The sequence below is a fragment of the Dermacentor silvarum genome, unplaced genomic scaffold, assembly GCF_013339745.2.
Source record: "Dermacentor silvarum isolate Dsil-2018 unplaced genomic scaffold, BIME_Dsil_1.4 Seq545, whole genome shotgun sequence".
Taxonomy (NCBI): domain Eukaryota; kingdom Metazoa; phylum Arthropoda; class Arachnida; order Ixodida; family Ixodidae; genus Dermacentor; species Dermacentor silvarum.
Window position 1 is genome coordinate 1 of NW_023606404.1, and position 24,072 is coordinate 24,072.

Here is a 24,072-nt window from a genome sequence, read left to right on the forward strand (position 1 = left end):
TCCGTGTGTGTACTGTGATCGAGCCGGATTGACTTCGAAGGAGGCAACGCATGGAACGGCCTATGGGCAGCTTTGTGTAACTTCAAGACCATGTGCTGCTGAAAGCTTTCTGAAAGCAACAGGACAAAAAATAACGGTAAGTGAGCAGTTTCTGCATGGAATCACATTACGCTGTTGCGGTTCTCGTGAAATTGCCAGCGCGCTATCAATAAAACGTGTCCGATGTATCCAAGCATGACTGGCTCGTTGCTCATGCTGCGGGAATTAGTACTCGAAGCATACTATTCGAGGCAGCATGAGATTTCGCAAAAGGTTCCTTTTTTCTTTTTTTTTTTGCAATGGAGCTTGTGGGAGATTCGGCGCGACAATCTATTATAGGTTCAGTTGTTTAAACATAAATGCACAAGAGACCGCTCCGCGACTGTGTCCGATGATCATTCCACTATCGCGTAAGATATCTTTCAGTAGAGAAGAAGCAGTTGTAGTATACATGTGCCAGAATGCATATGGTTGAGTGCGTAGCTCCGGCAGTTTTAAGGAAACAAACGTTTTTCAGTCCTGTACATTATTTTAGAAGCCGTTGTGGTTAGTCGGTTTGTTCAAATTGTAGCACATACCGTCAGTGAACCAGCTCTGGTGCCTGCATTTCCAGTGCTGCTTCACTTCACATATACGCTACGCAATCTTTTCTTTTTTCGAAAATTCACTTCTCAGTAGTTCATTACCAGCATTAGTGTTTTTTCGTCTTATCTTTTTCAATGTGCTATGTCGTAGCATCTCCTGCACTTTCCATAAACTGTGCTTTCAAGTTCACGCAACACCCAGATTTTTTTAGTTGTGCTGTCTTTTCATTGTTGCTTAGCTGCACTGAACTTAGCGTGCGAACGCCCTATGTACGTACCATATTTGGCATTCTGCTGCAGGATGTGGGCCTTGGAAAGACCAGCTGATGGAAAAAAATCAACGTCTGTGTTGCACAGTAAGACATGTGACTGACGGGAAAGCATCGATAGATACGGTGTCTGCCTGTGGGAAATGCACCATCTCGCTTCCCTGAAAGAACTTAGGTGCTGCGGAAGTACTTGACTGATCAGCCCAGTAGTTAGTCTGTGCTTATTTTTAATACTTATCATTAATAATATTGATGTTATGTCTGGCCACATTGACAAAATGATGAAATGCATGCCGTGTTATTTAAAACCAGCAAACATGAAACAGCTATGCCATAATGAAATCAAACTCATATTTCATTCCTCTTTAACAGTCATATATAATTGTTTTGAAGAGCATAGTCATGATTATGATCTGCGAAGTCATGAGTTGCCCATATTGTGTTACGGTTGAGATGTGAGCTTTTTACTGGCCAAATTTGTAATGCAGCACTTAAGTATTTAGTGGAATGTTGAAGCTACTTTTGCATGAGCAAGTGTACATCAAGAAATATACCATAATTTTAATGGCTGCTCTCAGCTTTGCTGAACTCATGGTAGTAATGCGCTCTATACTGTATTTTTCAGCAGCCTGTTGTGGGATCCCACAAGACACGTTCTGTTCCTCGGTCAATTACTGAACTTCTGCAAGCCCCATGGAAGCCAACTGTGATCCGCATCGAATGGAACAAATTCATTGTTCCGGCCTTCATAATTAATCTTTAGCTGAAGTTAGAAACGGAGCTAAAACAGCGTATATTCTGTAAGGATTTACCACTGCATGCCGTCGGGTGGCCACACCCGACGGTATGCTATGGTCTAGAACACTGCTAGTCTACTGTCTAGAACACGGATGGTGTTTTATTAGAGAATAACTTTGTCAGTAGTACTACTGCTTGTGTTTGTAGGATCAGAGTCCACGCTCTTTTTGCAATCCTATCAGAACACAAAAAGACGAGAATTATTTTAATTTATTGTTTCAGAAATTGACACTTCGACTGACAAGAAATAATTCAGTGATACAGACTGCTTTATTAAATATGGATTAAGAAACCTGGATGAAAAATAAAGACTTAAGCTGCTAGGTGCCTATGAAGGCAGATGTATGCAAAATGCCTTTAGTGGTGATGTTTGAGCTGTTAGGATGTCAGAAAGAAGATAGAAGTTTTAGCCAAAATAGTGCGACAACGACTACAGTGCAGCAGGACACATTAACTGGAGCTCCACTCTTCTCCGCTTGCACACCAACGCAAGCGCAGCACCCTTGGAAAGGCAGTTGCTCTGCTCGGTTGCGTTTGCAGCCTGTTTCCTGCATAAGAGAAGGGGTTGGTTATAAACATACAATGATGTTAACGCACATAAAAACTAGCTTAGGTACAGTATTCGTTTTCATCAGTTTACTTTTCGAAGTAAATACATTCGTCAAAGATTTTCATTGTGTTCAGGAAGACGTTTTTTTTTCATTGATAAGCTCGGACTGTTCTTATTCATATTTGCAAAGATACAGTTTTAAGCTGGTCTGGCGTTTGCACAGCCAGACCGACATGCAGCAATCTAACACTTACATAATGCACTCACTAATAGCTGGAATGTGCGCAACAAATATATGTGACATATATCTGCTACCACTTGCTAGCGTTTTCTGTATTAGGAGCTGGGTCACTTGTTACTGCTTTTTTATCACAATAAAGATAATGTAATGTACAAAAACTATCCTCTCTTGTATTGTTATTCAATGTTTTGTATTGGGAAAAAACATTACATTCCCTCTGTATACGTGCAGGTATAATTATGAAAATCATTTCATGGTTGCTCACTTCCTCGTTGGGCTTGGATGTTCATAAGCTAATTAAACTGAATATTTTGAAGCAAGGCTCACGTAATTATTGCTAACGACTGTAAATAGCAGCTACTGCCACACGTCCCACGCAAAATTACAGTATACTTTTTGTTTTCCCTAGAGCAACTAACTGCATGAAATTATAGAGAAACAGAAAAGTGAGCGCACCTGGTCGTTTTTAGAGAAGCTCGCCTTGCTGTGGTGCGCTTCGCCGTCCTTGGAATAGCGTAGTAAGTGATGCACCCGAGTACAAACCGCTCAGGCGGAGCGAATTCCGGCGCTCGCACAGCCAGACCCGCATCCAGCAATCGAGCACACAGGCAATACACCCACTAATGGCAGGAATCTTTGCAGTTGTTTTCTTTTCATAGGTTCGAAGTCCGCCGCATTTATGTATCGTGCCGCGTTTCAAATGATGCTGCTTTGTATGATCACCCGCGATAAACACGGCACTGGCGCTGATAGTAGTTTCGGAGGACTCGCACGAAGAATACACGTATGCAGGTCATCAACTGGCTCATGCACGGAATAAGACGACAGGTCACTGCGCTAGCTGGCAGTCTTCTTGACAGCACGGCCGATCTGTATCGGTGCCACAGTAGAATTACTCCGTTGCCGAAGCGCTCCAGAGGATTGCACCAGTCCGTAAAACGATGCCCTTGAAGATGCGCAGCATCGTTAACGAAAGAGAAGCTGCGGAGGCAACTGGCGTCCATCTGAAAAAGCCGACGAGGCGAGTGACAGATCACAACGCAGCCATGTTTGCGCACTAACTTCACTCAAGGAGCGATTCAAGGTAGCTGCGGGGCTACCTTGAGATTCTCGAGTAAAACGCTCGAGCTTTCCTTCACTAAAGGCGCGTTTCGAGTGGAGGGTGATTTGTGAAATTAAAAGCCGCCCTCAAGGAGCATTTCGAGTGGAGGGTCGAGTCGCGGTGCATTTGTGAATACGGGGGTTTGTGGGACAAGTTTGTGACGTTTCTTCGGGCCCCGCAACAACATATACCTTCTTTCGGTACTCACGCTTGTCGATGAGCGATTGTCAAGAGTGATAACATGGGAGTGCGTTGCTTGCGCCGGCAGAAAGCGCAAACGATAACGCCGAGGACCATATCAGAAACTTGTAGTTCGAAAATTCCGTCTTCTAAAGGACTGAAAAGAGGCTTTGCACCCACGCATTTGCCTTGAGGGCGAGTAGAACTGCCTTCTGCGACTGTCTAGCATGGTCCGGCTGGGAGCCTCTGTTGCGTCCATCTGTGTACGTACCGTACTATCGCATCGCCTGAGGCCAAGTTTTGGAAATGCAAAGTCCCCCGTGTATTTGTGCTACTAAAGTGCAGTAAATAATGCCCATGAATGAGGGAATGCTTGGAAACCAGATGTTTTCACATTATATGGTATTATTTGGGATGAGTTGGATATTTTCTGCGCCATGTATGTAAAAGAGAACTGCTTTTGTTTCTAATGTCGCCTATTCACCGCTTTCGCACGTTTCGCCTCTGCACGCAGTATTCCCGTCTAAACATCAAAATGACACTTGCTTGTAATTTACGTTTTCTCAGCTGATAACGTCCGGTGGAGCTTCGTACGGGAACTACTACTTACCTGGGGGCTACAACGTTGGATGAATGCACAAAAATCCCGGAACGAGCATTTATACAGAGCAAAATAAACATTTCCTTTTTTAACAAGGCGTTTTGCGTCTTCTTTGTTAAATTGCACGTGGCACAGATTCGATAGGGCTTAAATGACTCATTCGAAATAATTATTACCAAATAATAAAACGAATCCCCATCAACACCGCACGTGGTTGAGCAAAAAAAGAAAACGAGGGCGCAGTCGGCATAACGCGTGCCAGCTAGCGTTCAAAACGCCCGCGCCCAAAACCGCAAGTGGAAGTGTGGGTCAGGTATTGATGCCGACCGCTTGGCGCGCTGCAGCCAATTCGGCCGCTTGGCTCTATGGGAGTGTCCGCTCTTGTTGAATTCATTTCTCTATGCCGGCACTGGCGACAAGCATGCGGTAAAGGCCTGTACACGCTCGAACCTGCGGTGTACAAGCCGGAGCGCACTCGGGCGGTCCGCTTTTTATGGGCGCTCTGACGTCACGAGAAGGGGGTTGTGAATTTTTGCCAGTATGCATCATGAATGCGCGCACCGCACAAACAAGGCGCTGGTTCGAAGCGAAGCGAAGCGCGAGGACTAGGCGCCTAAGCTGCTGTCGGAATTTTTTGGTGGTTTTTGTGAGCATTACAAGAGTTATCGAGCACTCGCAGAGATAGTCGTCGAGCGCAGCAATCCGCTGTACCCTGCCTGACCTCTTCAGTGCGCGCGATCGCCAACGGCAACAGACGGAAATATGTTGTGTTTACGCGAGGGTCGGAAGCAATGAAACTGGCGATTTCGTCTGTGTTGGGCCGTATTTGACGTGTGTAGTACCAGCAGTACAAACGCGAAGGCCTTCACATACACGTGCATTCTATGCATGACACATGTTCAGTACGCGTCAGAATGAAAACAGTGCGATCGCCCACCTCAGCGTATGGTGTGCCTAGGTGTTGTGTGTGTGTGCGCTTCAGCGCTGTGAAGCTAGTACGTGTATGTGCATTGTGCAGTGTTGGTTTGTGTTTAAGAAGTGACGATACGACCTGTAGCGATGAGCTTTATTGTCGCGTCATCGCAGCCGTTCGTAATGTGGTCTTTGTGCCTTGCGTCATGTGAGCTGTTTAAGTGGCAGCGATGCGCCTTGGTGACCACGAACACGTACAAAACGTTTGAGTGCTGGGGTTAAAAATTGTTTTACGTGCCAAAACTACGATCTGATTACGAGGTGCGCCGTAGTGGAGGACTCCGGAAATTTTGACCACCTGGGGTTCTTTAACGTGCACCTAAATCTATGTAAATGGGTGTTTCCGCATTTCGCCCCCATAGAAATGCGGCCACCGTGGTCGGGATTCGATCCCACGACCATGTGCTCAGCAGCCCAACACCATAGCCACTGAGCAACCACGGCGGGTTGAGTCCTGGGGTTCTTACTTTACGAAATGAAGGGCACTGTTACGTAAACGTGCAATGTGTCGCAGTGGTGCTAGGCGTATAAGTGTTCGTTTTATGCGACGTGCATATGCTCTGAAGTGAACCCTGCATACAGAACGGTTTGTGCAGAATTTAGACCCTAAATTGAAGGATGCCAAAATCAAAATTCGAGGAAGCGGAAACAAACCGTACTTGTACACATACATTGCAAAATAATGAAACCTCCTTCTCCTTAGCCGAACTTTCTTGTAGCTAAGCAGCTGCTGAGTTGGACACACATTACAAGCTCTTTAGTGTGCTTTTTATGCATGTGCTCGGAAGTAAACAGTGGAGAAGCACTGCTGGTCGTTTGTGCTCTTTGCATCTCCTTCTTAGGTATTGTATCAAACCAGCTTTCCTTGCTTTGTACACGTGTTGTTTGTTTCCGGAGTTCTCTCCGCACATTTTACTCTTTACGAAGAGGGGAGGCTACGGAACACCTTAAAGGTTACATCACTGATCCACATATTGCAATTAATAATTTCGTGCTAGGTGTCATGTGCTGTAATGTAAACAATGCAAATGTGCCGCATGCTATTTTTTGCGGATGTGACGACACAGCAATGGTGGGCACTGTCTCTGCCAATGCCCAGCCTATGATGCTAAACCATCTGCTTTGGGAGTTATACTACACCTCAGTAATTCCTTGCAGCGCTGGGGCAGCTACAGGGCTTCTTAGCCAATAGGAAGGTTGAATGCCCATCAAGATGTGTTCATTCGCGCTGCGTCAGCTGCTTAGCGTCTGATTGCCATCCTTTCGATACATCCGCCACTGCTAGTGCAGTGACGCAACAAATGTTCCTATGTTGTAACTATGGACTGCGTTTCCATAAATGCTACTGCGGGGCTTCGTTTCATCGACACGCTCTCTGAGCAGTTCAATGCAGCCTCCTTAGCCAGTTTTAGTAAAAGCGAACACCCTTATAAATGTTCACATGCACTGCGCCATCTGCTCAGTCTATTTGGCGTTCGCTCACCACCGTCATCACGTACCATACTAGAGCGGACTAGGACATTAATGATACACTGAACACTGAAACCTTCGTAGCGTTCTGCATCGTCAATGCATCACCATCGCTACGGCTGTGGTGCCATCTGCTAAATAGAAATCGAACCACTTTTACTGCCTGTGTAGTCCTAGCAGTGTCAAAACAAACATAAAAAATAAATTATGGGGTTTTACGGGCCAAAAGCACTATCTGATTATGAGGCACGCCGTAGTGGGGGACGCCGGAAATTTGGACCACCTGGGGTGCTTTAACGTGCACCTAAATCTAGGTAGACGGGTGTTTTCGCATTTCGCCCCTATCGAAATGCGGCCGCCGGGGCCGGGATTCGATCCCGCGACCTCGTGCTCAGCAGCCAAACACCATAGCCACTGAGCAACCACGGCGGGTGTCCAAACAAACAGCTGATCTCAATAAGAACAACAAAAAATACATAATGCTTTCTCCTCACTATGAGATGAGACTAGCCAGTGATGGATTTTACCATTTATTTGTTGCTGTAAGGTAGTACAGCTAGTAAAAGTGCAAATTGGGATTGAAGTGGGTGGTCTGGGCTGCATGGGCGGTGTCATGTTGCTGCGTAGTCACGGTTAGGGCGGCTACTAATGTTACCAGTGCTAAGCGCCACAGTAATTCACAGTACAAGACCGGCATGCGGGAAGGGCCTGGCATCTGCGAATCTTTTGTGAACGTCACCATGTAGCGTGCACCAAAGGACAATGGAAAGCTAGGCAACATGGGAGACGCAAGGTGTGGAATTGACGAGGGAACAATGTTTAGCTTCATGCATCTTCACAACGATTCATCTCCTTACATTAATTATCTGCCATCATCATGTCAACACTCATTGTAGTTCTGTCAATATAACATGGATATATTATGCCAATGTCATGATCCAAATAAAAAATGAAGAAAGGTGCATCCGGTGTTTTGCAAAAAAAGGACAGAGATGGAGGTGAACCCTCATTTCTTATATTGGAGTAGGCAAGAGAGAAAGCTCCTTTGCGTGCTGGTCGAGCAAAGAAAGAATGCCTCTGTGGGCGAAGAGCAGGTCACCTCTGTGTACTACACATTCTTGCTTCTATTTCGGCTGTTACTATACCGTTTTAAAGAATTCTTGTGGTAGAATACTCCTTGGAAGACACTAATCTTGACAACATTTATAGTATAACTGAAACTTTGCACAGGGCCCTGGCAAACGGTCCTCTTAAATTGCTGATGGAGCCGTCAAGGGGTTGTGCAAATTAGATTATTCGTTTCTATGTAAACCTCCTATTGACAAGCTTTGCAAAAAAATCTTAGCAAGGCTTGTTATATTCCGCTCAAGTGCTTAAATTATTTGATACAGAAACTCTTCGAGAAATTTATTTCAGCTTGTTCTACAACCATCTGCATAGGTCGGCAGTGTTGCAGAACGCTCACCTCCACTCATACTCACAGCATTCACTCGCACTCGCACTCACTTCCACTAACACTCACTGGTGCTCACTCGCACTCGCACTCACCTCCACAAACACTCACTCGCACTCGCCTGCACTCACACTCACAGCACTCACTCGCACTCACTGCACTCACACTCACTCGCACTCGCACTCACCTGCACTCACAATCACTGGCACTCACTCGCACTCGCCTGCACTCACACTCACAGCACTCACTCGCACTCACTGCACTCACACTCACTCGCACTCGCACTCACCTGCACTCACAATCACTGGCACTCACTCGCACTCACCTGCACTCACACTCACTGGTACTCGCTCGCACTCGCATTCACTTACACTCACCTGCACTCTCATTCACTGGCACTCGCTCGCACTCGCACTCACACTAACATTCACTGGCACTCACTCGTACTCACCTCCACTCACACTCACCCCTTTGAAATGAATGCGAGTGTGAGTGAGTGCACTCATGAGTCACTGTGCCGATCTATACCGCTCACAATTCGTGTATATTCATAACGAAGCTTCCAATTTAGCACCTGTTCCATCGGGAGTGCGCCAAGGCAGTGTTTTGGATCCAGGTTTATTTTTATTATACATAAAAAATTGGACTTCCCGATTACATGGTAACATCCGTCTATTCGCTGACTATTGCATTTCGTGCCGCGAAATTAATCACAGTGATAATCACCATATACAAAATTCTGCCTTTTCTTTGGTATCAGGAGTGACAGATGATCTAAATGCCGAAAAATCTGTAACGCTAACAGTAAGAAAGAAACAGATATCTGAGTTTACTTACATTATTAATGACACACCTCTCACTTGTGCATTTCAGCGTAAATATTTAGGCGTCAATTTAACATACGATCTCCGATGGGAAAGCCATGTTAACAAAATAACCTCAAGTGCAAATCAATGTACATGCCGAGAAATAAACCGACTCTTCTTTCTGAGAAGACACCTTCGTATTTCGCCCCCAGATAAAATTTGCTGGCCTACAAAATGCTTGTTCGAACAGTGCTGGACCATGCCAATATTGTTTGGTTTCCGTACACAAAATAACTCCCCCGCAGGGGCGTCTGCGTAAGCAGGCGTTTGGTGTGTTGCGACACCACGTACCCGAGCACATGAGGGTTGGCCCCTCCCGCGTGTAGCCGTGCGCGGCTTAGCCGTGTCCGGGGAAAAGAGGATCCTGGAGGTTGAGCCGATGCCGGGTGTTTGGACCTTTACGGCCCCTCGGTGGAGGCAACACACCTCTTTGGCCTCCGCTTCGCGTAGACGGCACCCCCGGACTGACCCACCCGGGGGAAATCGGTAGTCGCCTTTTCCTGTCTCTCTCTCCCCAATCTTCGTCTCTCTCTCATACTTTTTCGCCTTTCCTGTCTTCTACTCTCTTCCATTTACTTCCATTCTCCCTGGCGGCAAGGGTTAACCGTGTGTGGCTATCCTACCTTGGGTACACCATATTTGGTTATAGTAGCGGCGTACGACTGGCGTCGTGCAGACTTGTGTACAAGCTCTGCCGCGTCCCCTCGTTGGGCTCCGTGGTGGGTGGTCGGCGCTGTTGCCGAATATAGACACCTTCTTATGGCAGCGCAAACCTCTGTTGTCTATGATCGGCCTCTGAAAAGAGGCCGCACCGAAGGCAACGTTTCAGTTCTCCTTTCGGATCAATACCCCAGCATTCCCCAAATACCATGTAATGCATAGTGAAAACAACATACCCATAAGAAAGCTTTCACCATTTCTGGTGGCCAAGTGCCTGCAAGACAAAATTGGATCAACATACAAAGCCTCAAAAATGTCTAGCGGGGACCTCCTCCTAGAACTAAATGACAAAGATCAAGTGCAAAAGCTCTCAGAACTTACCAGCATTGGCGACGCGGCAGTCACTATTTCAGCCCACAGAACACTAAATACAAGCAGGGGCGTGATATCCGAGGAGGACTTCCTTGGCTTGAGTGATGAGGAACTGCTGGAGGGTTTCCAAGAACAAAACGTGACTAAAGTACAAAGAATCGTCATCCGCAGAAATGATCAAGAAATTCCGACAAAACATGTTATACTTACCTTTGGGACAAGCGAAATGCCTACCTCTCTGAATGCAGGATACGTAAAAGTAAATGTCAGACCATATATCCCCAACCCCAGACGATGTTTCAAATGTCAACGGTTTGGACATGCTTCACACGCATGTCGAGGACAAACAACCTGTGCTAAATGCAGCTCCAATGACCACCAATCTGACAATTGCACTTCTTCTCCACACTGTGTTAACTGCAAAGGGGACCATCCAGCTTACTCGCGGTCTTGCCCTTGCTGGAAAAAAGAAAAGGAAGTAATTGCACTAACTGTTAAAGAAAAAATCTCGTTCTTTGAAGCACGAAAGCGATTGTCTTACCTCTCCAGAAGAAGTTATGCCGATGTGACGCAGGTGGGGGCAGCGTCACAGAGGCCTCGGGAGTCCTCCGAGCCCACGCACAGTGGTCCCGCAGTGACCCCTCCCGCCCCCGTGGTGGCAGCAGCCAGAGCTGCTCCATCGTCTTCGAAGGGCCCGCAGACACCAGTCTCGCAAGGCCCTAAACTCAATCGAACTCCACGGCCCGAGACACGTGTCCCGGCGCCCAACTCTCGATCCTCCAGCGCCTCTGAGAGAGCAATGGAGGTAGACGCAAAAACCCCGGTGTCGTCGACACCGAAGGACAAGCGCTCTCTCGAGCGCGCCAAGAGGGACAAAATCCCAATAACCACGTTAATTCAGAAAGTGGTAACCTAAAAGTTATCCCTCCTTTCTAATAACCCTCTCCAAACAATGTCACCTAACATCTTATACCTTATAGAATCATAATGGCATTTTTTACCTTTATGTTTTAAAATGGCTTTTATTATCCACTGGAACTGCAGAGGACTTTTACACAACTTAGGTGACATAAGAGATATACTAAATAACCTCTCCCCTGTGGCTTTGTGCCTACAGGAAACAAACTTATGTGACAAAAACATTAATATCTTAAAAGGCTTCACTGTTGTACGGCGCGACCGTACCCAAGCTAACCGGCTTTCGGGCGGTGTGGCTGTGGTTGTGAAACACGGAATTCCAGCTAGAGCAGTAACCATTAATAGCCACATAGAAGCCGCTGCTGTCACCATTTTAGCACATAAAACCATTACCATCTGTTCCCTCTATATTTCCTCCACACACACAGTTCACTGTAAGAGATTTAGACCTGATTTTAGACCAGCTACCGGAACCATTTCTTATAGCGGGAGATTTTAATGGGCATAATACACTATGGGGGAGCAAAAAAACTGACCATAGGGGACTAACAATCGAAGATTTTATCCTAAGTAATGAACTATGCCTTTTAAATACTGGTGCGGCCACGTACTGTTCCCCTAGCACAGGAGCTATGAGTTGCCTGGATTTGGCAATGTGTTCCCCATCTCTGTTCACCGATCTTCATTGGACTGTAATAGCTAATCCCTACGGTAGTGATCATATGCCTGCAGTCATAAAACTAACATCCGTACTGCCTATAACACTTTCTAGGCCACGCCGTTGGAAACTGCACCTAGCAAACTGGCCTCTCTTCACTGAAAAAGCCAGTTTAGAAAAAGTTATCTTAGATGGCCTAAGCATAGATGAAGCGAATGAGAGGATTACTGCTTGCATAGTTGCTGCGGCGGAAGAGGCTATTCCCCAATCTTCTGGATTTGTGAGTAAAAAACTAAAACCCTGGTGGACGAATGAATGTACAGAAGCTAAAAAACTTCAAAACAAAGCGTGGGGTATCTTCCGAAGGTACCCAACCCAAGATAATCTCTTATTATTCAAAAAAGCGAAAGCAAAGGCGAGGTATATCCGTAGACAAGCAGAACGAAATTCATGGAAAAACTATATCTCCTCGATTAACAGTTCAATAACATCCAAGAGAATGTGGGACCAGGTTCGCAAGTTTAGGGGCAACTATGCTCCCTACACGATCCCCATACTGTCAACTCCAGGCACACAAACAAGTCTCCAGGAACAAGCAGACATATTAGGCGAGCACTTCTACACCATATCTAGCTCAGCAAACTATTCAGCAACATTCCTAAAACACAAACAGTCCGCCGAAAAACAAAAGCTTCCGACAACGGGAAGTTCAGATAGACCGTTCAATGCCCCGTTAACACTCCACGAAATAAACAGAATAATCTCTTCGGGTAAGAAAACAGCACCGGGTCCTGACAAAATACATTACGCTATGCTGGCCCATTTGTCCCAGAAAGCGGTAGAGGCCTTGTTGCGGTTTTTTAACATGATCTGGGAAACGGGTAAAATGCCTGCAGAGTGGAAAAAGGCTATTATTGTTCCCTTTCTGAAGGCGGGAAAGTCACCAAATACACCTAACAGCTACAGACCTATAGCACTAACAAGTTGCCTCGCTAAATCCTACGAAAGCATAATAAATATAAGACTAACATACGTTCTCGAAACAGATAACTTACTAGACACTCATCAGTGTGGTTACAAGAAAGGCTGCTCAACAACTGACCATCTCGTTCGTCTTGAACACACCATACGTGAGGCATTCCTTTATAAACAGCACTGCCTAGCGGTGTTTTTCGACCTAGAAAAAGCATACGACACCACATGGAGGTATGGCATTTTACAAGATCTAGCAACACTAGGAATACGCGGCAGAATGCTCAACTGTCTGGCCGATTTTCTGTCAAACCGAACATTTCAAGTCTGTCTGGGAGCAACACTGTCCCGAGTCTTTGTCCAAGAAAATGGCGTCCCACAGGGTTGCGTATTAAGCACTACTCTCTTCGTGGTGAAGATGAACTCCATAAATTCAGTTATACCGCCCAACATTATGTACTCTTTATACGTCGACGACCTTCAAATTGCATACCGTGCCGCGGGTATGTCTACATGCGAAAGGCAAATCCAGATAACAATTAACAAGTTGACGCAATGGGCCGATAAAAATGGATTTCGGTTTTCTACACAAAAAACTGTGGCAGTGGTATTTTCACAAAAAAGGGGTTACACCCTGACCCAGCTCTCAAATTAAATCAAAGCCCGTTACCGGTTAAGCAAGAGCAAAAGTTCTTAGGAATCATTTTTGATAGTAAACTAAACTTTATCGCCCACATTAACAGCGTAAAAACTAAGGCAAACAAAGCACTTAACATCCTGAAGGTCCTATCACGTAAGCATTGGGGCGCCGACCGAACATGCCTGTTACGTATTTACCGCTCTGTCGTGCGCAGCATTCTTGACTACGCTTGCATAGTTTACGGGTCAGCAAGGCAGTCGTACATCAAACGTCTTGACCCCACGCACAACCACGGACTACGCTTAGCAACTGGTGCGTACAGAACCTCACCAGTAGAAAGTCTATATGCCGACAGTAACGAACCCTGTTTGGAGCACCGAAGAGCTTTGCTTACAATTTCATACGTGCTCAGAATCACAGCTTTACCTAATCATATATGCCACACTCTTGTTACTTACACCACACACAGAACACACTATGCCAACAAACCACATAGCGTGAGACCACTTATCCTTCGATTCGAAGATATGTGCCAAAGCTACAATGTTCCGAGCGAGGCTCTCAAGGTCGCCGAAAGACCGAACAGACTCCCCCCATGGCATGGTTTGGCACATTTTTGCGATTTTACCCTAACATGCCACAAGAAAAAAGAAACACCGCTTGAACACATAATGCAAGATTTCTTAGAACTACAAAATAAATACAATGACTACACCGAGTTTTACACTGACGGTTCCAAGACAAATGAACATGTTGGAAGCGCAGTTGTATCGGAACACTGGGAAAATTGTCTTAGGTTGCCACAGTCTGCTTCGGTTTTTACAGCCGAAGTATATGCCCTGCTTATGGCCTTGGAAAAAATAGTAACAGAAGATTATAAAAAAGCAGTTGTCTACACAGATTCCCTTAGTTCACTTAATTCTTGTGGTGTCCGGCCTATCGCCACCGTCCTTAATGCGCAGGCGCGCAAAACGAATAAAAGGCGTGCGCCGCAACCTGCGCGTGGGCTTATCTCAACCAGCCACGCACCGATGAACATGTGGCAATAAACGTCGCTTCGCCCCCTGGAAACTTGTCTGCTCCTTCGCATGAACCACGCAACACAACAACTGGCGACGAGGATGGGATTTGAAGACGTCGTTCTTCAGTTTGGAAGGCAAGTGTTTCCGAAATTCACTCGGTGAAGAAGACTGTCTTTTTGCAGTTCACGGAGCCTGTGACTGTCGTCATGACTGGGGCCGAGGCAGCAGTGACGCACTTCACTGGGCGACTGGGCCAGCTGGAACCCTTTGACGAGTCCGCCAGCGATTGGGCTTCGTACGAAGAGCGGCTTACGTCGTTCCTTATTGTAAACCGAGTACCCGACGGCGACAAGGTACACGCCTTTTTGAGCATTATCGGTCCGAAGACCTACGGGTTGTTGAAGTCATTAACAGCTCCCGAACTGCCTTCTACGAAGAGTTTCGAAGACCTCAAGAAAGTTTTGAGCGACCACCTGTCCCCGAAGCCGTCCGTCATTGGAGAACGGGCCAAGTTTCACCGGAGGTGTCAACGAGAAGGCGAGTCCTTATCTAGTTATGTTGCCGAGCTTCGTAAACTGTCGCAAACGTGCGAATTTGGAAGCGCCCTTGACGAGTCCCTTCGGGACCGCTTCGTGTGCGGCCTGCTACGAGAAGAAATTCAGCGAGTGCTTTTCACGGAAGATAGCAAGCTTACGTTCCAGAAAGCGGTGGAGCGGGCTCTGGCAATGGAAGCGGCTAAGAAGAGTGCTGCTGAGGCACGCGGCGCCGACGCCGCAGTCGGCGATGTGCACAAGGTGCAAGCAGAGACGCAGAAAACATGCAAAAGCTGTTTTCGCTGTGGCTCGCCAAAACACACGAGTGAAGCATGCCCTCACTTGGACGCAACCTGTTTCAGTTGCAACAAGAAAGGGCATATCCAGAGAGCCTGCCGAAGCAGTGGTAAGACTTTTTCTAAGAAAAAGCAGACGAAAAAGAATGTGAAGATGCTGACGGTTGTGTCGCGGAAAGCTTCGACCCTCAGTCTAAACGGCGTGTCGGCAGCTCAGAGCGACCCTGTCACCGTGCAGATGACCATCGACGGCGTCTTGGTGAACATGGAGCTAGACACGGGAGCGGCTGTTTCCGTCATGTCAAAGACGCAGTTCCGTCAGCTCTTTCCTTCGGCTGTAGTGGAGCCTACGACAGTTAAACTTCGTACCTACACAGGAGCACTGGTACGACCCCAGGGAGTCTCATCGGTCAACGTGCAGCACGGCGACCATTCTGCAATTCTCCCACTCTACGTCGTAGACCACAAGGGACCACCTCTACTGGGCCGGGAGTGGCTGCACGCCGTCCGGCTGGAGTGGGCGAAAATCTGGAACCTGAACAACATTACAAGGTCAGACACTCCTACTCATATCAGCGTAAAAAAGAGGCTGGACGCATTGCTGGCGAAGTACCAACCCCTTTTCAAAGACGAGTTAGGCACAATAACGGAAGAGCGCGCCGAACTTTTTCTTAAACCTGACATGAAGCCGAGATTCCTAAAGGCCAGGAACGTTCCGTTCGCGTTGCAAAAAGCTTTTGACGCTGAATTGGCTAAAATGGAACAGCTGGGAATTATATCGCCGGTTACGACGTCAGAATACGCTACGCCTGCGGTACCCGTAATCAAGCAAGATGGTAGCATACGGATTTGCGGCGACTACAAGACGACCGTTAACCCGTGCCTTGATGTCGACCGCTATCCATTACCGAAGGTAGACGACCTGTTCACAGCCTTGTCGGGAGGTAAGCACTTCTCGAAGATTGATCTCAACCGGGCCTATCAGCAAGTGGTCATGTCTGAGTCGTCAAAACAATACCTCACGTTGAATACGCAGAAAGGATTGTTTGCTGTTAATCGACTCGCATTTGGAATTTCGTCCGCTCCCGGGATTTTCCAAAGAATAATTGACACCATGCTGAAGGGCTTACACGGGGTTTGCTGCTACCTAGACGACATTCTGGTGACTGGTAAAAATGATGAAGAGCATTTCATCAATCTGGAGGCTGTGTTAAAACGACTTCTTGAAAGAGGCGTTCGTGTCAAGAAAGAGAAGTGTTCGTTTTTCCAACAGGACCTTTGCTACCTCGGACACAGAATCAGCGCACAAGGCATATCGGCAACGACGGAGAAGGTTGACGCACTCCTCAAGGCTCCAGCCCCTAAAGACAGGCAGCAGCTGCAGTCGTTCCTGGGAGTCGTCAATTTCTACGGCAAGTTCCTTCCTAACCTAGCAACGGTGGCGCAACCATTTTTCAGGTTGCTACGTAAAAACGCCACGTGGTGCTGGGATGAGTGTTGCCAGGAAGCGTTCACCAAGATAAAGAACTTGCTAGCCTCTCCACCAACTTTGGCGCACTACGACCCGTGCAAACCATTGCAGCTATCATGCGACGCATCGCACTATGGTTTAGGCGCGGTTCTTTCTCATGTTTTAGATGATGGCAGCACGAAGCCAATCGCTTTCGCATCGCGTACCTTGACCGATGCCGAAAAGAAATACAGCCAGCTCGAGAAAGAGGCCCTTGCAATAATTTTGGTGTTAAGAAGTTTCATTTCTACGTTTACGGTCGTTCGTTCACATTAGTCACCGACCATAAACCGCTTCAAACCATCTTGGGCCCAACAACCGGCATTCCGACTATCGCAGCAGCGCGTTTGCAGCGATGGGCTGTCACATTGTCCGCTTACCGGTATTCGCTTATCTTCAGAAAATCAAGCGAGAATGCTGAAGCCGATTTCTGCTCGCGCCTGCCGCTATCAATTGTGAAAGACGAAACACAAGAAAGAGAGGAAACTTTTTATTCATTGCGGTTGCAATCAATGCCAGTTTCAAGCCAGGACATTGCTCGAACAACAGCTCGGGACCCCTTGCTTTGTAAAGTGATAGATTGCATAAATGTGGGGTGGCCGGCGTCTGTGACTGAAAACGATTTGAAGCCTTTTTTTGACAGACGCAACGAGCTCACAGTTCACCAAGGCTGCATCATGTTCGGGATGCGAGTGATCGTGCCGGCAAAGTTGCGCAACTTGCTGCTGGACGAACTCCACGAAGGGCACCCAGGCATCGTGCGCAGCAAGCAACTAGCGCGCAGCTACGTGTGGTGGCCGTCCATCGAGGCGGACCTCGAGCATCGTGTCAAGGCCTGCGTAAGTTGTCAAGAACAACGTTGCGAGCCATGCAAAGCGCCCCTGCATCCTTGGTCTTGGCCGACAGCACCATGGCAGCGCGTACATATAGATTTTGCTGGCCCCTTTCTGCACGCAATGTTTCTTGTAGTCGTGGACGCGCACTCCAAGTGGCCGGAAGTGTTTGTTATGCACTCGACTACGTCGGAGGCTACAGTTGACAGATTGAGAGAGCTGTTTGCACGGTTTGGTTTCCCAGAAACCATTGTCACTGATAACGGCCCGCAGTTTACTTCCGAAGAGTTCAAGCTTTTTGTAAAAGAATTGGGCTGTCGTCACGTGCTTACAGCACCGTATCATCCCAGCTCAAATGGGCTTGCAGAGCGTTTTATTCAGACACTTAAAAACGCTCTTCGTAAATCTAGCGGAGCGGACACATTACAACTGAGGCTTCACAAGTTTTTGCTTAACTATCGCAACTCGCCCCATTCGACAACAAATGAGTCACCAGCAAACTTGTTACTAGGACGACGGCTGCGAAATCAACTCGATGTTGTCAAGCCAGCGGTGGGAGGAAGGGTTGCATATAATCAGTTCAAGCAATCCGTGGCTCGCCCACGTCGTGATCGTCACATAGCAGTCGGTGACCAAGTGATGGCTCGCAATTATCGAGGCAGACCAAACTGGGTCCCTGGTGTTGTTGTGGAGCAGTCCGGCCCTGTGTCTTTTAACGTTCGTGCTACCACACCCAGAGGCAGTTTCACCTGGCGTCGTCACAAGGACCAGCTGCTCGTGCGGACCACGGATCCGGACCGCGAGGCATCTGACCAAGAGGGGTACGAGTTCCTGGCGTTTCCACCAAGCGTCGACCCAGTTACATCCTCCGCTCCTACCACCAGTGGTCCTGCCGCTTCGCAAGAGATCCAGACGGCGGGTGCAAGACGCTACCCGACTAGAGACCGTCGACCACCGGACAGATATCAAGCTGGAGTTTAGCTTGGTAAATTAGCCAATATAAAAGGGGAGGGATGTGGTGTCCGGCCTATCGCCACCGTCCTTAATGCGCAGGCGCGCAAAACGAATAAAAGGCGTGCGCCGCAACCTGCGCGTGGGCTTATCTCAACCAGCCACGCACCGATGAACATGTGGCAATAAACGTCGCTTCGCCCCTGGAAACTTGTCTGCTCCTTCGCATGAACCACGCAACACAACAATTCTCTCCATAGAAAATCAGAGTGCGAACCTTTTCTCGGCTACATCCTGAGAATGCTCGGCAAATGTGAAAAGCGTGGTAAAATAATTCGTCTCTGTTGGGTTCCAAGTCACGTGGGAATCCCGGGAAATGAAAAGGCGGACAAATGTGCAGCACTCACAGCCTGTAACAAAATTAGACAAATAAATCTTCCATTCAAGGACTGTGTCCGGGTGGTCCGTGCTGCGATCACCTCAAAGTGGCAACACGAGTGGGGCTGCCAAGTAAATAACAAACTACAAATAGTAAAACCCATACTACAGGAGTGGAAGACATCTTATCACCAGGAACGTTTCATGGAAGTCATTCTATGTCGCATTCGCATCGGACACACACATCTCACACATAACTTTCTATTGAAAAATGAACAACAAACGGTTTGTGACCACTGCCAAGAATTCCTAACTGTGAATCACATTTTAATAACATGTCCGGCGTTGGAGGAAAAAATACAGAAATATTTTTATGAACTTTACAAAACACTAACACCACTTCATCCATCCCTGATCCTAGCTGAAAATGCACTTGTATCTCTAGACGATGTTTTTAATTTTTTAGATGAAACAGGGTTCTTAAACAAATTTTAATGTAAATGATCTTTGTTGCTTGAAGCACTTTTATCAAGTTACATATTTTCAACCTGTGCATGGCGCATCATAGCCTTAGTTGCTTTTGCGCCACAAAACCTTACATAACTAACTAACATACTACAGGATGTAGAATTGTTACTTAGGGTAAAGTGCGGTTTGCATAGGTTACTGCGGTCTACGATTTCTGTCAATTTGAAGAGAGAAAGAGGTACAATTAGTCGAGAAGAAACATGCCGACCTAGACGCATAAGAGTAAAAGCAGACCATTTCAGGCTGGTGCTCACAAACAAATATACCGCTTTAGAAGAGGAAGATGAAGATAATATAGAGGTGATGAATAAAACCGTAACTAGGCTGATTTCGGAAGCAGCAGTTGAAGTGGGAGGTAAGGCACCAAGGCAACCAGTAGGTAAGCTCTCTTAAGTAATAAAATACCTAATAAAAAACGACAAAGCACGAAAATATGTAAATGAAGAGGACAGATAGAATTTGTTGAACTGTCCAAGCTAATCAACAAGAAGAAAGTGAGGGATATTCGAAATTATAATGTGGGAAAGATTGAGGAAGCAGTGAAAAAAATGTCGCAGTTTTGCCCGAAAGGCGAAGCATCAATTGCGATAGCAAATTAGTAGAGAGCTATAAGGAGTAGGGATAGTAGTTTTATCGGCCGCATAAACTTGACACATTCGCTTACCAACTGCATTACATTACATTATTGGGTTTTATGTGCAAAAACCACGATCTGTTTATGAAGCACGCCGTAGTGGGGTACTCCGCAAATTTGGACCACCTGGGGTTCTTTAACGTGCACCTAAGTCTATGTACGCGGGTGTTTTCGCATTTCGCCCCCATCGAAATGCGGCCGCCGTGGCCGGGATTCGATCCCGCGACCTCGTGCTCAGCAGCCCAACACTCGCTTACTAACTGAATAATTAATTAATTTATTTATTTATCAATACTGTAAGCCATGAAAGGCTCATACAGGAGTGGACATACAAACAGTACAGGCATAGCGTTTTGTCATACTGTGGTTTGCAGCAAGCTCAAAACAAAAAGGCAATGGTTACAATCGCCGTGCCATGTAAGCAAGAAATAAATACAAGGAAACAAAAACAAACTGTACAGTGCTTACGCCTTCAAAGGTGTAAGAAGCAGTTAATACATAAAAAATTGCACATAGGGTGTGCCGTGTAGTGTAGAAACAGTATCAAGTGTAATGTGTGTTAACATACCATCCAATGGACAAACGTGCGCAAGAACCGAGTGCAGAAAAGTACGAAACAACGTACGGACACCGGCGCGTGTGCAAAAAGTTGGGGGCAATACGTCATTGATAAATTTTTGAGGAACGCTCAGCCAAGACGACCACAATGCGTTCATCATTCCGATAATGACTCGAGGTGCAATTCGAGTGCCGACACGAACGAGTGCACATATTGTGAGCAAATAATGTCACTTGGAAAGGAAATTCCACAGATCTATTGTTGAAGGAAAAAAAGAGTATTTTAGTGTGCTACAACGCGAAAAGAATGGTCTAATACATTTATCATGGTTAGTTCGACTAGAGTGACGTCCGGGGGGCACCAAGTAGTCGGATTTTGTTATGTTTATCAGATCATGGTAAAGAATATAAAGGAACTTCAAACAGGCCAACCTCCTCCGACCAGCAAGTGTTGGTATGCCTGCTTGTGTGCGAAGCGCAGTTACGCTGTCATACCTTGAATACTTTGCGTATATGAAGCGGAGCGCCCTGCTTTGAATCTTTTCTAATGCTAAGTTTAAATATTTTTGATGCGGGTTCCATACTATGCTGCCGTATTCTAATATCGGTCTAACGAGGGTTTTATAAGAAGTTAATTTCACCGAGGTGGGGGCTGTCGCTTGCTTTCTTCGTAAAAATCCGAGTTGTTTGAACGCGCGTGCGCAAACGTTATTGATATGTACGTCCCATTTCAACGATTTTGTTATTGTGACACCTAGATATTTGACTGAGTCTACTCGTTCCAACGAAGTATTAATTAATTTATATGTGAAATTTAAGGGCTCTTTTTTACGTGTCACAGTCATACACATAGTTTTCTGTGTGTTAATTTGCATGCCCCATTTTTTGCACCAGGTAACGATGTTTTGTAGAGACTTGTTAAGCTTTGTCTGTTCATCGACTGTTTTAACAGGTGTGTATATCACGCAGTAGTCCGCAAAAAGCCTTATTGTAACCCCTGGTTCCATACATGTATACAAGTCATTAATATATACAAGAAACAGAAATAAGCTTGGTGTCAGCGCGCACAAGCAAACATGAATAGACTCGATGACCGGAGACCACTGTCAAAACGGGGGCGTGGGTAAGCGCGGCCGCTGCAGCGCGCGAAGGTTCGTGCGGTCTATTGCTTCAACGGAAACTGAGCGGCGTACGCACAGCGCATACAAAGGTAAGCCGTGTGAAGATCGCTTTCAAGATACGGTGCGCGCCACCACACCGACAGCCACCACAGGCGCAAAGTACAAGAGCTCATTTGTTGGAATAACTTTTTCTTCTTGCGCTGTCGTCGTTTCAACGAGCAGCACAGCTCAAACTAAGGCTGCTCAAACGCTGTAAACGCTTTTTTTGTTTGTTGGCCACTTGGTGACCATGGTTAACCACTACTCTACCGATCGAAAAGCTACATGCGCCGCGGAAAATCTTTTTACGAATTATTTTGGGTAACTGCATAATCTTTCAATGGGCATGACTTCTCTCATCAATATATTTATTGACTTCTTTGTATATTACTGCAAGCCTTTGGCAGAGCCCGGAAAGAGAAATAATGCGCGATGAAATAAAGACAGAATGTTTAGCACGAAAACAATATGAACACGCGTAACCTTGAAATCACATTTGGCAGTGACATGAACAGATGTATCTGCACAATAACCATGTCTTGACAGCTAATTATTCAATGTGTCCCTTTTTATAAACTAGAGCGGTAGCTGGTTGCTGTTGGTTACTCTCCTGGGGAAAAAATAATACATACAAATGTTGTTTTTAGCTGGGGAAGGAGTTAATGATTGTGTGCGATAATGCCTTATTCGCGGCGTTGTTAGAGAATTTAGACATGGGTAGGACCTCATTGATGCATTGTTATTTTTTAGCAATTAAAAAAAATTGTCACTGAGATTTGATGTGAGCATTTTGTCACGAAGCTTCTTTGCAAGAGCGAGTCGCTGACTATCACTTTCTCCGTGTCAAGGTTGCTACAGTGGTTACGACCGGAGCAAAAATAATTTTATGGCACGCTCCAAACGGAACAGAACCCCTTTTTTAGAACCTCTCTCACTACGCTTCATTTTCACTTGATTAGAAAGCGAAATACGTGAGCAAGAAAACTGTGCAGCCCAGTTGATGGCTTTGTGCTTGTTTGCCATGTCATTGAGAGACACAGTGCCAAACACAGCCATGGCCTCAGCACTGAGCTGATTGTTTAGACGAATGCAGTCCATCGGCTCTTCACCAAAGCTACTTTTGTAGTATTTGTAGTCGATCTGTGAAATCAATAAAAAATGTGAACGCCTTTTTTGTGTACTTTATAGCGTGCTACAACTAGGGTGATGTTTTTACCTACACTCGCAGCACAGGTATATCTAGTGTAGGAAGTCGTCATTTTTGTAATCAGTGTAGAACAGTGTGGCACTACCAACCAATGCGAAGCCATTTTAAAGGGGAGCTTTCCTTGGCTACCATTTCGTGGTTTCGCCTGGCTGGGTCGTTAGTGGGTCGGTCGCTCGTTGGAGTGTCGCCAAGTAGGTTCCTACGTAGCCTTAAAAAAAGAACAGAAAAAAAAAACGTGCACCGCTGCGCGATTCCAACCTCGACCTCCAAGCGCAGTAGCCTGATACCCAAACCACTTGTTTTCTTCGGTGCTATTTATTACAAATATAAAACATTCATGCGTACGTTATTTACGTACCAGCCAAAACATCCACAGCCAACTTCTTTAGGCACAAAACAAGCACTTCCCAGTGCAATTATTCCAGTGAACGGGTCTCTGAAACGGAGGCAGAAGGATACTCTTCAACAACAGTGAATACCAACCTGGTTGGAAGTCTATTTGGTCATAAGGTCCTGAAGTAGTGAAATCATCTGAATGAAATGTGACAGACGATACGATTGGTTCGGCATTTCGATCTGACATGCCAGTTCGGCACTGTGAATCGCCATAATTAAACGCCAAAATTACAAGCCGAAAAGTCCAAGCGTTTTGCGAGCCGAACGGCTCGCTCTTCCTCAGTCTCCGGCGCTATAGCTTCGCGCACTTGGCATTCCGTACCGTTTTCAGTGAAGCAGCTCGCCGGGCGATATCCGTGGGGTGGTCAGACGCCGCTTGCCGAAGACGGCTCAAAGCCTCCCGCTCCTGCGCAACGCCCCGAGAAAAAGGCCCAGCCCCGCTCTCATCCTGCTCGCACGTTCGATATAGCATGAGGGCTTCGAAAGCCCTCACTCTAGAATCGGAATGTCGACGACAAGCCCTTTCCCGAGCACGCTGGCGGCGGCGTTGCTCAAACGCGTTAAAACACCTCGTCAATTGCTCATGAATGGATCATACCCCGTTAACCAAGGGCTCATACCCCCGTAAATGTGCCCTCTCCATTACGATGACAGAAGAGACGACGACGAAGCAGACGACAACGACGAACGCGGGAGCAGGATGAGAGCGAGCGCGGCGCTC

The 24,072-nt window shown here is 46.5% G+C and overlaps 2 protein-coding genes across 2 annotated transcripts; both read left to right on the top strand.

The window, feature by feature from the left end:
- Nucleotides 1-14,419: 14,419 nt before the first annotated feature.
- Nucleotides 14,420-16,629, top strand: LOC125941888 (uncharacterized). Its single transcript, XM_049659754.1, has 2 exons — nt 14,420-15,748; nt 16,470-16,629. Exons 1-2 carry the CDS (start codon nt 14,574-14,576, stop codon nt 16,627-16,629), a joined length of 1,335 nt encoding a protein of 444 aa, XP_049515711.1. The 5' UTR covers nt 14,420-14,573.
- A 763-nt stretch (nt 16,630-17,392) lies between these two features.
- On the top strand, nt 17,393-18,520 carry LOC125941887 (uncharacterized). Its single transcript, XM_049659753.1, has 2 exons — nt 17,393-17,545; nt 18,236-18,520. The coding sequence occupies exons 1-2, from the start codon at nt 17,393-17,395 to the stop codon at nt 18,518-18,520; spliced, it is 438 nt and encodes a 145-aa protein (XP_049515710.1).
- Nucleotides 18,521-24,072: the final 5,552 nt, after the last annotated feature.